The following is a 14,545-nucleotide window of genomic DNA, read 5'->3' as shown; positions in this document are numbered from 1 at the left end:
ACAGAATATAGTCAATGGTATTACAATAACACTGTATGGCGACAGATGTCTATACTTTTGGTGAGCATAGCAAAATGTATAGAGTTGTCAAATCACTATATTGCACACCAGAAACTAATGGAATGTTGTGTGTCAGCTATACTTCAATTTTTAAAAAGTCCATGGTTACAAATTAAAGTATTTGAAAGTTTTAAAAATTAACATAAATTTAAAAGGCAAACAACCACCAATATAGCATATGAACCATTATTATCTTTGAGGTATAAAGAGCTTCTCCAAATGACTAACATTCACTAAAGCATCAGTATATAAGAAGTGACCATTACCCTTCATATCCAATCCTCCTTCCACTTCCTCATGGCCTTGGATTTCCATTGAAAGACCCACAAGGTTCTGGGAGGCTGACTCCATCCCCCACCCCAAGGGGATCATGTGACTTGGCTACCCCAATCACTGCATCCCATTCCCCAGCCTTTTTGACTGACTGAAGAAGAGGCATGTGACCAAGCCAGCCCCAGCAGAATCAATCTCAGAGTTTCTGAGACCAGGGACAAAGAAGCTCTTTCTTTCCATGGATCTTAGTAGAGCCCCGGGAGCTTCTGGGAGAATGCTGGGGCCTGCGGGAAGCACCACCACCACCGCCAGAATAAAGCCAACACTAGGAAGCAGAGCCAAGAAGTCAACAGCAACAGAGAGAGGGCTCCATGACTGTTTTTTTTTTTTAAATTCAGGACCAAGTTTCACGTAAAGCTGAATCTACTCCTGTTTAAATGTATTGGACAAAAATCCCATTTTTTTTTTCTCAGTTTCTGTTATTTGCAAACAAAATTGAGCTACCTTAAAGCCTGAATGTGTAGAGATCTCAATCATGCCCCCAAGTAGAGTTCAGAGAGCAGATTTTTCACGTGGCCCCTAGGTGGTCAGGGAAGTTCAGGGAGGGCCAGTGTGGGCAGGCTTCCCCTCCCTCAGAGGTTGAGTAGGGTCTCACCTGTGCTCTGATTTCTGCTCTGACTCATCTCCAGTTTCTCCACAGCCCCGGTTCTCTCTCCCTCTCTCTGAGGGAATAGACTCAAATCCCCTGGAATCCCCATGACAAGGCACACCTCCCTCAGTACCATGACTTGTCTGCCCAGGAAGGTGGAGAGACACCTAGAGGCAGGTACTCTTGGATTGTTTCAATAGAGATCCAGAATCTCCAGTCTGAAGGTCTTTTCTCCTGGCCTAAGACTAGAAAGCAGAATCAGGGAATCTTGCAGCAGGATGCAGCCAGTTTGGGGGTGGTCAAGAGTGGAGGCCAACTTCACCAGCCATCGAGATATGGCCTCTTCAACTTGACCAGGCCAAAATGGGACCTTCTCCATATACCCACAGAGGACCAAATTCTCAGTGACAGACCATTAAATCAGAACACCAGTTGAACAAACCCAACAGCCAATGCATTCATCCACAGTGGTAGCCTTCTCTTTGTAGACTTGGAATGTTCATGCCCATATGCAGGATCCCTCCAGGTATCTCAGTCCCTGAAGTGGCCTAATGAGCATGATATTGGGGCCAATGAGGACTCAGGTCCTCCCCGGGCATGGGGGTGCCTAGTGATCTGAAGTGCCCCTGCTCACTACCTGTGCCTTCTCTTCCAGGCCCCTGAACTCGGCCCCAAAATGTATTTTGCCAAATTTGCCTCCAGGAATCCTGTTTTCCTAAGACAACTCTTTTCCATAATCACTTTTGTCTATTTTTAAATTATTTCCTTTCCTAGTTGTCATTTCTGCATTCTAATTGTATTTTGAGCATATTTGATAGAGAATAAAAAGGATAAATACAACAAATAAGTTAAAATGTATATTAAAATGACCCCACAACTCCCCATCCAACTAAGAGCTAGAACATCACCAGTAACTTGTATCCACCTATCCCATCCACAGAATAGCCACATCTTGAATTTTTGTGTTTATCATTCCTTTATGATTCTTTGCACAGTTTGCACATATAAATGAATTCTACAATTGGAGTTATACTACACATAGTGTTCTACAGACTTGCATATTTTGCTTAATATTATGTTTCTAAGGTGCATTCATGTTGTTCCAAAGAGCTGAGGTTTGTCCATTTGAACGGCTGCATGTTATACCTCTGTGTAAAAGTGTATCCTGATGTCTATGTCCCTTTGCCTGTCTACAAACGTTGATGTTGTCTCAGTTGTTGAGGGCTTTGTGCTGTACTAAATATGCTGCTATAAACATTTCTGCACATGTCTGCATACGTGTAATGTTCATATGCAATGTTCATATGCAAGAGGCTCTCTGGGGTCTACACCTGGGAGGGGCATGGCTGGGTCAGTGGATATTCAAATGTTCAATTTCACCAGACAATGTCTAACTGTGTTCCCACAGCCTCTCTTCATGTGGTTGCCAGTATTATTGTACCCCATGTATTCACTCCCCAACCTGTAAGAGGATTGATAATAAATCTCTACCCCTGCCTGTGGCATGCAGTGTCTTGCTGTGGATGGAGTATACCTCCCTGCCATGTGACTTGCATGGACCAACAGAACATGACAAGAAATGAGGAGTACCTTATCTAAGCAGAAACTTTAAGAGCCCCCACAAGGTGCTGCCTTTGTTCTTTTTCCCCTCTGCCATGAGATTATCACATCCTTCCTGGAGGCTGTTCCACCACTCTGGATCCTTGGATGAAGATCCATGGAGCAGAGCTGTAGCCATCCTAAGTGACAAAAATTATGAGAGAGAAATAAACCATTGTTATAAGCCAATGAATTGGGGAGCTGTTTGTTACTGCATCATAATACAGCAAAACCTGTCTGACACAAGATATTCAACAAAAATTTACTGAGCATCTCCCACATGCCAGGCATGGTGCTGGGTTCTGTGAAAGCAATGATGGCCAAGATAAACAAGGTCATGGCTTCCTGGGGTTCACACTCTACACAAGCAGCAGGTCCCAAAGGCCCCCAAGATTTTCAAGTATAGCTCCCAGGAACAAATTCATCAGTTAAGACTCCTTCTGTCAGAAGTGATGCACTTGATAAAGAAACATGGAAATTTGTGGATTCTTATAAACAGAAAGTCCAGGCATGAAGCTTGAAGCGGGGATGGATCCAGGAGCAAACAATATTATTGGGGCCCATGCTCTCTCTCTCTCTCATTCTTTCTCTCTCTGTTGTTTTCCTGTGTTTGTCCCCATGCCCAGACACCAGTCGATCCAGGCTACACCTCCTTAGCTCTAAGATCACCAATTCAAACAAAGTCCTGGCCTGACTCCCAGAGCCAGATTGGTGCACAAGCCCATCCCTGAGCCAATCAATGTCCAGGGAGATGGGACACACTGATTGGTCCAGGCCTGGGTCACATACCACCCCTGGAGCTGGTGAGGAAATCACCCTACCCAAACCACACGAGCCGAGAAGATGGTAGGGGGTGGATACCTTCAGGAAAAAATCAGGCCACGCTTACCAGAAGGGAAAGCAGATTCTGGACAGGCAAACCAGCAATGCCCTTACTGAAGCCAGCTCCCACTGGCTCATGAGACGACGGTACGCATCTCTTCCAAACTCCACATTCAGGGACATCATGTTGGCCGTATGAGATCAGCCACTGTGGGGGTGTTTACACCAAAGGAAGAGGCAGGCACTGCACATCAGGGCTGTAATCTCCCCAGAGAACCAGTTGTTGTGCATTTACCAGCACACCACTGCCCCTAACTCTGCTGCAACCTGAAAGAGGGGTGTGTGTGTGTGTGTGCACATGCACGCACACGCATGCATGCAAGTTTAAATTTGCTTTCTCTGCATCAGAAATCACAAATGCAGGCATTGGCTATAAACTCCAGTATAATTTGGTGAGCTGTACCTCTTCACTTGGGCTATTAAATCATTTCCCCTCCAAAGGTACACATGTTGCGGCATAAGGAGCAAACTGTTGACAGATGGTGGAGAAACTTCACAGGCCCATAATTGAGACTTATTTTCATACATTTGTGCCAGTTTGAAATCTAATTGCCAATAAAACAATACTGTGATACTGCCACATCTAATACCTCTGCCCCTCTCCAAAGTTACACTTGAATCCACTAGTAAATTCTAATCTCCCAGAGAAAAATATTTCCCCCTCTCCATCGGAAAAGCAGAGCTATAAATCCACGTACAGTGGTTCATTTTCAAATGCGAACTTCCTTTCCCGGGTCCCCAAAGAGCCCTCACTCGGCTAATGTTAGTGCCTGCCTGAGAGCAGTAGATATTCTTTGTTTACTTGACAGAAGCACAGATGTGGCTTAGTGAATCTGTGATGAGGTCTTTTGCAGAGAAATGCTTTGATGGGCTAGGTTACCCTCCCTCTTTGGAGTGACTCGGTACCATGTCTGGAGGTATTTTGCCCCAGTCGTAGAAAAGTGGCCAGAGGCCCGTCACTGTCCACTGAGCAAGGGAAGGTGGAGGAACTCAGAAACCCCCTCCTTGCTTTTCTGTTTTCACTCTCCTGATGAAAATGTTTGAGGATAGATCAATCCAGATCAATTGAGACTGTAAATAAAAAACGGGCTTTCAGTTAGATGAAGGAGAGCAGGGGCTGGGTTCATTTGTGTCTACTGAAAAACACAACCTGTCACCTCAAACCACAAGCCTGCTAGTAGTAGTCATGGTCATCGTTCACAAGTCAGAGCTTTGCCCAATGTACAAAGAAATCGTTATTGCGGGCTGAGTCTGTGCCAGGTCTGTGCCAAGCCCAGAGATGGTATAGTGAATACAGCAAATATGGCCCTTGCCTCCATGGTCTTCACATGAGCCCTGGATGGGGGTTTTTATCTTCCCTATCATACAGACAGTAAGCTGAGGCTCAGAGTGGCCAAATAATTCTTCCTCCAGGATGCACAGTGATTAGGGGAGGAGTGACTTAGCAGACTGAGATCCATCTGATTTACCTCCCGGTCCAGTTCTGTTGTTACAGGGATTCAGTGAGAGGGGCACCTGGATGGCTCAGTTGGCTAAGCATCCAACCCTTGCTTTCAGTTCAGGTCATGATCTCAGGGTCATGAGATTGAGCCCCACATTGGGCTCCATGCTCAGTGTGGAGTCCTCTTGAGATTCTCTCCCTCTGCCCCTCCATCCCCTACTCTCTCTCAAATAAATAAATTTAAAAAAAAAAAAAAACAAGGATTCAGTGAAATAGTTAACTATGGAAGCTTTAAAAAGTTTGGTTTCTGGGGCACCTGGGTGGCTCAGTCATTAGCGTCTGCCTTCAGCTCAGGTCATGATCCCAGGGTCCTGGGATCGAGCCCCGCATCGGGCTCCCTGCTCCACGGGAAGCCTGCTTCTCCCTCTCCCACTCCCCCTGCTTGTGTTCCCTATCTCGCTGTGTCTCTCTCTGTCAAATAAATAAAATCTTTAAAAATAAATAAATAAATAAAATAAAAAGTTTGGCTTCCTTTTTCCCACCCCAGCCCCACCTCCACCTGTAGTCCACGCTCTTCTACTTGGGACTACATCTCCCTCACCTTCCACACACAGGGCTTTAAACATGTGAAGGTCATTATACAGCTTCCTAGAGGCTTCTTTTCCATGCAAAATAATACCCAATTGCTTCAGACATTCCCCAAATCATGGCCCAACATCTAACCACTGCTTCTCAAACCATTGTAATGAGCACAGAAATCATCCAGAGAACTTGCTTAAATGCAAAAACCTCAGCTCAGGAGGTCTGGATGGGGCCTGAGGCTTGTATCTCTAACCAATTCCCCAGGGAGTGCGGATGCTGCTGATACAGAGACCACACTTGGAGCAGTAAGCGCAGGGCACGGACCTGCGCTGTCTGCCGGCCACATGTGGCTACCGAGTATTGGAGGCAATGCTAGTGCAAGTGAGGAGCTCAGTTTTTATTCATTTAATTGTAATTATTTGAAATGTAAATTTAAAAAAACTAAAGCATTATAATTAAATTTAATTAAACTTAATTAAAATTGAAGTATTACATAGTTTCCCATTAAACACAATTTATTGTTTTGGTAGGACTCTCTTTTATTTTAACCACTGAAAATTTAGCATGTGAATTGAGATGGGCTGGAAGTGTGAAATATACACCGGATTTCAAAGACTCAGCACTTAGGGGGAAAAAGTTTGCAATATCTCATTAATAATTTATTTATATTGATTAACACTGAAATGAACATGTTCGGAAGACACTGGGTGACCTAAAATCTCTTATTGGCTACTAGAAATTTTTAAATGTTGGTAGATGGTAGGTAGTAGAGTGAGTGAGCTTACGTTATATTTCTATTGAACAGCCATGGTCTAGATCATTCACCAGCCTGAATACCTTCTGTTTGTCTGAGCTCCAGCTTATCAACATTCCACTGACCCATGGTCTGGATGCTGTACTCAAACTGACACATCCTGAGGTTATTGGGTTGTTTTGCATGAGCTTGAGGAGCAACCACATCATATCAACCCCATTGTCTTTTTGTCACCTGATATTCATTAGCTCTCCCCTAATGTCCACATGTGTGGTCTAGATTTGTGAGCTGTTACCGTTGTTCAGACAGTAGAGTTTGCCCTCATCAGTTTCTCCTGCTTGTTTCAGCCCATTCTTCCTGCCAGTCAGGGTCTCCCCTGCATCTCGACTCCATCATTCAACATCTCTCTCTCAACTTCACAGCTTCCTCCTGTTTGATAAGCTTGCCCTCGTGTCTTCAACGGGGGCAGCAAATAATTGTTAAAGGGGACAGGCCACATCTAGAATAGAAAATAGTAAGGAGCCATTGACACGCTGTCTACAATCAGGAACTGTTTAAAACAGAGTCTGATGAGTCCTTCTGCTGGAATGACCTACATTCATTTTTTTTTTTCAAATGGTGTTATAGAAAAACATTTAATGACACGGAACATTGTCCTTAATGTATTTAAGTGCTAAATGCATGTAACATAACAGTATATAAAGAATACTATTTTCAAGTATATATTTACATAAGTAGAAAAAAGACTGGTACACAAATATATCAAAATGTTAAACATGGTTATCTCTCAATGATGGAACTGAAATCACTTTTATTTTCCTTGCAGAATGTTCTGCTTGCATCATCTTGTTTAATACTTGGGATCATTGGCATTTTATTTCATTTTTTTTAAATATGGAATGCTTCAAAAATCTGCATGTCATCCTTGTGCAGGGGTCATGCTAATCTTCTCTGTATCGTTCCAATTTGAGTAAATGTGCGGTCAAAGCAAGCACAGGATCATTGGCATTTTACAAGAGACGGAAACCGAGTCTCAGAGAGGTTACCCAGTCTGTCCTGGGCCCCTCTGCTGAAGCACAGGGCCCTGGGGGATCTAGTCTCTCGCTGGCAAAGCCTCAGGCCTTCCCCCAGACCCACTGCTGCCCTCCTAGGGGGTGGGGCCCGGAGGGTCTTGTAAGTACAGGATATCCAGATTTCAGCAAAATGTCTAATTATAGCCTATCTTCCTAGTTATGCTTTAAATCCATTTGCCTAGTTGACGAAACGGCTTTAGCTTTCTTTCCTCTCTCTTCCACAGAATCATGCTCCTCCTCTGTATGAGATCACCCCTGTCAGCATATAAACAAGCTCTTCAAAGAAAAAACATAGCCTTCCCTAACCCTATGTTTCCCTCCAGAGACCACCCCACTTCTCTCCTTCTTTTTACAACAAAAATCCCTGAAAAAGGCACATACAGGAGTATTCAACAAACGGTACCAATTATTAGGTACCCCATCAAACATGGCAATGAGGTGATGGGGTGGCCAGCTTGGCTCAGAGCCCATGTATCAATGCACAGAGCACTCTGCCATTTTACACCTGACCCTTCTGGCAAGTAAGAGCTGGGGTGGCAGGAGCAGCTTCAAGCCCATGGCTCCTGGTGCCCAGAGGAAATCTACCCAAAGAATACAATGAGACCCTCGGGAACCAAGCCCCAGAGCATACCCCATCTCTTTAAGAACAACAGCAACAGAACTAGTCAGAAAACAGAAAAGTAGTCAAAGACATAAGAGAAGACAATCTTCTAAAATAAAGACAGACCCGAAATTGCAGATGAAAGAGTAGTTTGTCCTCCCAGATTAATTCAATTAGAAGTCAAGATCCCAGTGGGCAGAGTAATCGGGTCAGCTACCCGGGGACACAGTCTGGCTGCCTCCATGCTCCTCTTTGTAACAATCAATGTCAAGAGATGGAAAACCACCCCTTACAGAATTCAAGGGGGTGGGGGCAAGCAGAATGTGACTCCAAATTCTTATTAACCCAGCCGAGGTGTCATCGTGTATAAAGACAACAGAGAAGTTCTCAGAAAGGTAGTACCCATAAAACCCTTCCTAGTGATAAAATCTAGCCAACCCATAAATGAATCCAAAAGAGGTAAAAAGAAGAACTTGTGAGTACAAGGGCTATGCTATACAAGACTTGGCAGAAAAAAAAACAAAAACAAAAACTGAATGCAGTTAACTAGAGCAAAATCTAGGAAATGTGACAAACTGGGGTTACAAGAGAACTTAACTAGTATAGGCCATGACAATGCCAACATCTGAACAGAACGAACAAAAATCAGAAGGCAGAGGGAGAGGAGGGAAAAGTGGAGGAAGTCTGTGCGTCCAGAATCCCTGCTGCGTGATGGGAGGAGTCAGTCCTTTCTATGGCTGAGCTCTGTTGGTAATTTCGCAAACATTGTGCCATCAACTCCTCAGGCTCTCCTGGCCTCAAAGTCCTCCGGATTCAGCTTTACCCACAGTCAGTTAAATGACTTATCCATTTCTTGAGAAGCCAATTTTCCCAAATTCAGCTCACTGACCAGGTTCTGATTAAATTCTAGATCTAAACAAGCTGGCTAAAAGAGCTCCAAGCATCCTAAGAGACGGGGTCGGGGGGGTCTCCCCACCTGAGATCTTGTCCTCCCCCCAACTCTGGGCTGCCCCCCATCCAAGCCCCGCCATTCTGCTCAATAGACCGCTTTGCCAGTTCCTGTACTCCTCAACATCCCCACCCTCCTCACCTCCCCTTACACCTCTGACTCCCTGCTTGAGGAGAAGGGGTCCATTCCTCAGTGCCCACAGCCACCTGGAGACCACTGTCCCCCTGCGAACACTCCGGAAGTCTCTTCTGCCACTCCCCAACCTCATCACCATCCTCTTCTACCATGTTTCCCAAAATATGGTCCACAGATACTAATCCCACAAAATGCTCCACTGAATAAGGGCACCACAGTCCCATCTATTTGGGAATCGCAGGTCCTATACCTCTGTCCTGAGAATCACCAGGTATAAAAGTGTGTTAAAAGTGAGAAAAATCTCGTAGTATAGATACTGGCATTTCCCAGACTTCCTCCTCCATGGAACCCTTGTCACAAAAACCCCTGTTAACATTTGCTTGAATTGGCAATCAGTGGAACACACTTTGGGAAACAGTTCTACCACCCTCCATGACACTCTCTCACTCACTTAGTAGCCTCACCACCTGGCACAAATTCTCTTTCTGTTTGCCTGCCTTCTCCACAGTCCTTCTCCACTTTGTCCATTCTGCTGGTATAGTGGAAATGATTTTCTGCTTGCCCGGTATCCTTTATCCTTCCTCTAATAAAAACACCTCATTATCTTTTGGTACCATCCTACCCTCAGACCATGTGATTCAGCTCTAAAGGTTAAGTGTGACTCAGGCCTGGCCAAGGACAGCACTGAATTCCCCTGGCCACAGTAGTCAGATCACTGATGGGCTGGGAACACCAGTCAGGCCAGTAAGAACCAGCTCCAAAGCCCTCTGCTGGAGCTTTCAGGAAAAAGGTGCTCTGTCTTCTGCGGGCATCGCCCAGCTAATAGGATGTAAACACAGAGAAGCTGGTGGTCATCTTCCAGATAGCCTGCGTGAAAAGTAAACCTACACAGAAGAAAGTGAAGTCTCAAGATATTCCAGAGAATAAAATGGATCCAGCAACACCTGGTTTCTTATACTTTTCACTTAGAAGAGTCAATAAATCCATCCTTTTCCCTAATCTAGTTATACTGAGTTTCTGTTACCTGCAACCAACTCAATCATAATAATAGCTAATATTTATTTAATACTTATTATGTTCCATACACTGATGTAAATGCTTAACATAGATTTTCTCACTTAATCCTAACAAATATTAAGAAATAGATATTAATATCACTGTGTATACTACAGGTGAAGAAATCAAGACACAAAGAAGTTAAGTAATTTGCCAAAGTCCACACAACCAGTAAATGGCAGACCCAGGATTCAGATCCAGGTGGTTGCCCCTGAGCCCACCTTCTTAACCACAAAGCCATCCACCTCCATCATTAAGGATTCTAACCAGTGGAGCAGACTCAGCCCAAACACCGCACCCAATCTTATCCTTAATCAGGAGGGAGTTCAGTGGCTGATTAATTCAGGAAAAGTTGGCCTCAAGTAATCCCAGGCTCAGCTGAATTTCCTCATTGCTCCTCCGAAAACCCTTTCAACCCAGTTCTTGTCAACTCCCAACCAAATTCCCCACCTCAGCTGTTCTAAATTTTCTCTCTTACTTTACAGAGGCCCTTTGACATGATTTTCTTCAACAGCAACCTTCTCAAACTCAAAATTTGTCTTCAGTCATCCTTCACTTGTGCTCCCACACAACTCCTCAAGTGAGGCCTGGCCTTACTCCTCCCTTCCAGCGCTAACCTGGATGGGGATCCTTGTCCATATACTGTCCCCTTCCGTGGGATCTCATTCCCTCAGCTTAATTATCCCAAATGGAAAAATGACTTACTATACAATGAGATAGAATGAGATAGATACAATGAGATACTCTAATTATATGATGCTATCAACACAAGGAAATAATATGCAGTGTCAAAAGCAGACAACAAAGTTGTGCATGAAGTAGACTCTAATATGTAGAGATAAACAGGTAAAGAATAAAGACTGACAGAAAACCCACAAAAACACTAATAATGGTGTCCTTTCTCAGCAGAACAATGGGTAATGGTTTGTTTTTGTCATTCTACTCTTCTTTATTTTTCCAATTTTCAACTTATATTATTTTTTTTTTAAGATTTTATTTATTTATTTGAGAGAGAGAGAATGAGAGAGAGAGAGCATGAGACAGGGGAGGGCCAGAGGGAGAAGCAGACACCCCACCGAGCAGGGAGCCCAATGCGGGACTCGATCCCGGGACTCCAGGATCATGACCTGAGCCGAAGGCAGTCGCCCAACCGACTGAGCCACCCAGGCGCCCCAACTTATATTACTTTTAATTGAAAAAATATTTCAAATATATAGAGAGACTATAGACAATTTACTTAATCAAAACTCCTTTCAATTACTATTATTTCCTAAGCCCCCAAAATCTTCGAGAAAAGACATCTGTACTGATGCCTCCACCTTCCTCACTCCTAACACCCCTCACTTTCTGGGTTTTCTCCACAACCTTTTCCTAAAAAGCGCCCCCATCCCAGACATTGCCAAGTTAACTGGCATATTTCTGAACATCTGCATCAGATAATACTGCTGACCACCATTCACTGTGTCAATGGGATTTTTTTTTTTTGAGTAGTGACTCTAGTATAACGAAGCCCCTGATCCCAGCCCCCAGTGTTCACCATTATTGACTTATACAAACCCAGTTCAAGTCATCTTAACTGGTTCATGGGATGAGGAAATCCAAACAGAGTGCCATAGCTTCAGAGGCATGGCGATTTCTAGGAATTCAAACAATGTCACCTGGACCACGAAGGGGGTAGGAGGAGAGACAAGAACTCTAGCTGAATCATCCACTACAAATAGCCAGAAGCAAGATGATGGCCCATATTCCCCTTACTCAAAATAATCACACCTGATGCTTTGGTATATTTGTTTCATCTCTTTTATCATGCTCACATGCATATTTTCAACCAAGCCAAGTACTGCATCCTATAAGGGGGCAATACAGACACAGATTTTCATCAGCTTCATCCCAAGAAGTAACCAGTGCACTGATACATCACTTACAGTCCTCACTGGAAGCTGTCTAGGAGGGTGTGCAGTGCCCGCCGGGCTCTGTAGCTGCCATCCGGCAATTGCAGGGCTGTCCAACAGAACTTTCTGCGATGACCCATACTGTACAGTATGATAGCCATTAGCCACATATGGCTATGAGCCCTTACAATGTGGTTCGTGTGACTGAGTAACTACACTATTAATTTTATTTAGTTTTAAATAATTTCAAATGTCTAACAGCTTTATTGACCTACCATAACATTCAATCTTTCAAAGTGTACAATCAGTGGGTTTTAGTATATTCACATAGTTCTATAATATCACCACTATCCAATTATATTTTTAATGTAATTTTATTTTATTTTTTTAAGTAAGCTCTACACCCAACGTGGGGCTTGAACTCATGACCTTGAGATGAAGAGTCACATGCTCTACCAATTCAGCCAGCCAGCTGCCCCACCACTGTCTAATTTTAAAACATTTTCATCACTGCCCCAAAAGAAACCCTTTACCTATTATCAGTCGTTCCCCATTCTCCCCTCCACCTAGCCCTTGACAACCACTAATCTACTTTCTGTCTCTATGGATTTGTCTATCTGCATATTTAACATAAATGACATCATACAATTTGTGATCTTTAGTAACAGACTTCTTCCATTTAGCATAATGTTTTCAAGATTCATCCATGTGGTAGCATGCATCCATACTTCATTCCTTTCAACTGCCGAATAACATGCCTTTGTATGGATATACTACTTCTGTTCAATGATGGACACTTGGAATGCTTCCATCTTTTGGTTATTACAAATAATTCTGCCACTATGAACTTTCAAGAGGATGTACTCTTGGATATATGCCTAAGAGTAGAATTTCTTGGTCACATGGTAACTCCATGTGTAATATTTTTTGAGAAAGTGTACAACTGTTTTCCAAAACAGCTGGGTGCCATTTTACAATCCCACCAGCAACACATGAAGGTTCCTATTTCTCCAGATCCTTGAGACACTTGTTATTGTCTTTTTTATTACAGTCATTCTAGTGGGTGTGAAGTGGTGTCTCACGGTTTTCATTTGCTTCTCCTTAAGAATGAATGATGTTGAGCATCTTTTCATGTGCTTGCTGGACATTTGTATATCTTCTTTGGAGAAATGTCTATGCATATCTTTTGCCCATTTTTAAACTGGGTTATTTATCTTTTTATTACTGAGTTATAATAGTTCTTTCTCTATCCTGGACACAAGTCCTTTATCAGATATAGTTTTGTAAATATTTCCTCCCATTCTGTGGGTTCCTTTCATTTACTTATTGATGCCCTTGGAAACACGAAATTGTTATATTTTTTATTATGGCCAATATATCTGTTGCTTGTATTTTAGCATCCTAATATCTATTGCCTAACCTAGTGTCACAAATATTTAATTCTGTTTTCTTCTAAGAATGTATAGTTTTAACTCTTAACTTTTGTAAATGTTATCAGGTAGGGGTCTAACTTCACTCTTCTGCACATGGATATTCCGTTTCCCAGAACCATTTGTTGAAAAGAATATTCTTCCCCCGGTCGAATTATTTTGGCACCTTTGTCAAAAATCAATTGACTGTAAATGTGAGGGTTTATTTCTGGACTCTCAATTCTATTCCATTGATCTATATGTCTATGCTAGTACTACACAGTCTAGATTACTGTAAGTCTATAGTACATTTTAAAACCAGGAACTGTGAGTCCTCTAACTTTGTCCTTCTTTTTCAAGATCTTTTTTGTCTATGCTAGGTTCCTGGCATTTGCACATGAATTTTAAAATCAATTTGTCAATTGGTGGAGAGGGGAAGCCAGCTGGGATTTTGACAGGGATTATGTGGAAGTTGTGGGTCAATTTGGGACGTACTGCCATTTTAACAATTCTAACAACCTTGAACATGGGAAGTCTGTCCATTTATTTGGCTCTTATTTAATTTCTTCCTACAACATCTTGAAGTTTTAGTTGTACAAGCCTTACATTTCTTTGGTCAAATTTATTCCTAAATATTATGTTCATTTTGATTCTATTATAAATGGAATTGCTTTCTTAATTTCATTTTCAGATTGTCCACTGCTAGTGTATAGAAATTCAACTGATTTTTGTATTTTCATCTTATATCCTGCAATCTTGCTAAAGGCAAGAGAGCCTTTCTTGCCTCATCCCACTTTTGATGACCACACGCACTCAGTGGCTTATGGTTGCACCACTCCAATTTCTGCCTCCATCTTCACATGGCCTTCTTCCCTGTGTCTCTGTGTCTTTTCTGTCTCTTAGCAGGACATTGGATTTGGGGGCCACTTGGATAATCCAGGGTGATCTCATCTCTAGATTCTTAACTTAATTACACCTACAAAAGAACTTTTTCCATATAAGGTAATATTCACAAGTTCTGGAATATGGACATATTGGGGAGGGCGATCTTCAACCCCCTGCCATCTTTTTTTTTTTTAAAGATTGATTGATTGATTGATTGATTTGAGAGAGACAGCACAAGTGGGAAGGGCAGAGGGACAGGGAGAGAGAATCCCAAGCAGATTCCATGCCCAGCACAGAGCCCAGTG

The 14,545-nt window shown here is 42.9% G+C and overlaps 1 protein-coding gene and 1 non-coding gene across 5 annotated transcripts in view; both read right to left on the bottom strand.

Moving 5' to 3' along the window:
• The window catches only part of RPS24 (ribosomal protein S24), a 159,552-nt gene that overhangs the window by 83,182 nt on the left and 61,825 nt on the right, over nt 1-14,545 (bottom strand). For 2 of the 4 annotated variants that reach the window (XM_064594880.1, XM_064594881.1), the window contains exon 5: nt 6,590-6,739. The exons of 1 other annotated variant lie outside the window; for it this stretch is intronic. In XM_064594880.1, coding sequence (XP_064450950.1) covers nt 6,605-6,739 — 135 coding nt within the window. In that variant the 3' untranslated portion in view covers nt 6,590-6,604. Of the gene's footprint in view, nt 1-2,631; nt 2,722-6,589; nt 6,740-14,545 lie in introns of those variants that run through there. One more of the 4 variants, XM_064594883.1, reaches the window with a different exon arrangement.
• Nucleotides 7,129-7,235, bottom strand: LOC123847182 (U6 spliceosomal RNA). The gene has a single exon (XR_006791436.1). It is a non-coding gene; the product is annotated as a U6 spliceosomal RNA (small nuclear RNA).

The sequence above is a fragment of the Mirounga angustirostris genome, unplaced genomic scaffold (assembly GCF_029215605.1).
Source record: "Mirounga angustirostris isolate CCGP_5_RB_7025 unplaced genomic scaffold, mMirAng1.0.hap1 SCAF_6, whole genome shotgun sequence".
Lineage (NCBI taxonomy): Eukaryota > Metazoa > Chordata > Mammalia > Carnivora > Phocidae > Mirounga > Mirounga angustirostris.
This window is presented reverse-complemented; position numbering and strand designations above follow the sequence as displayed.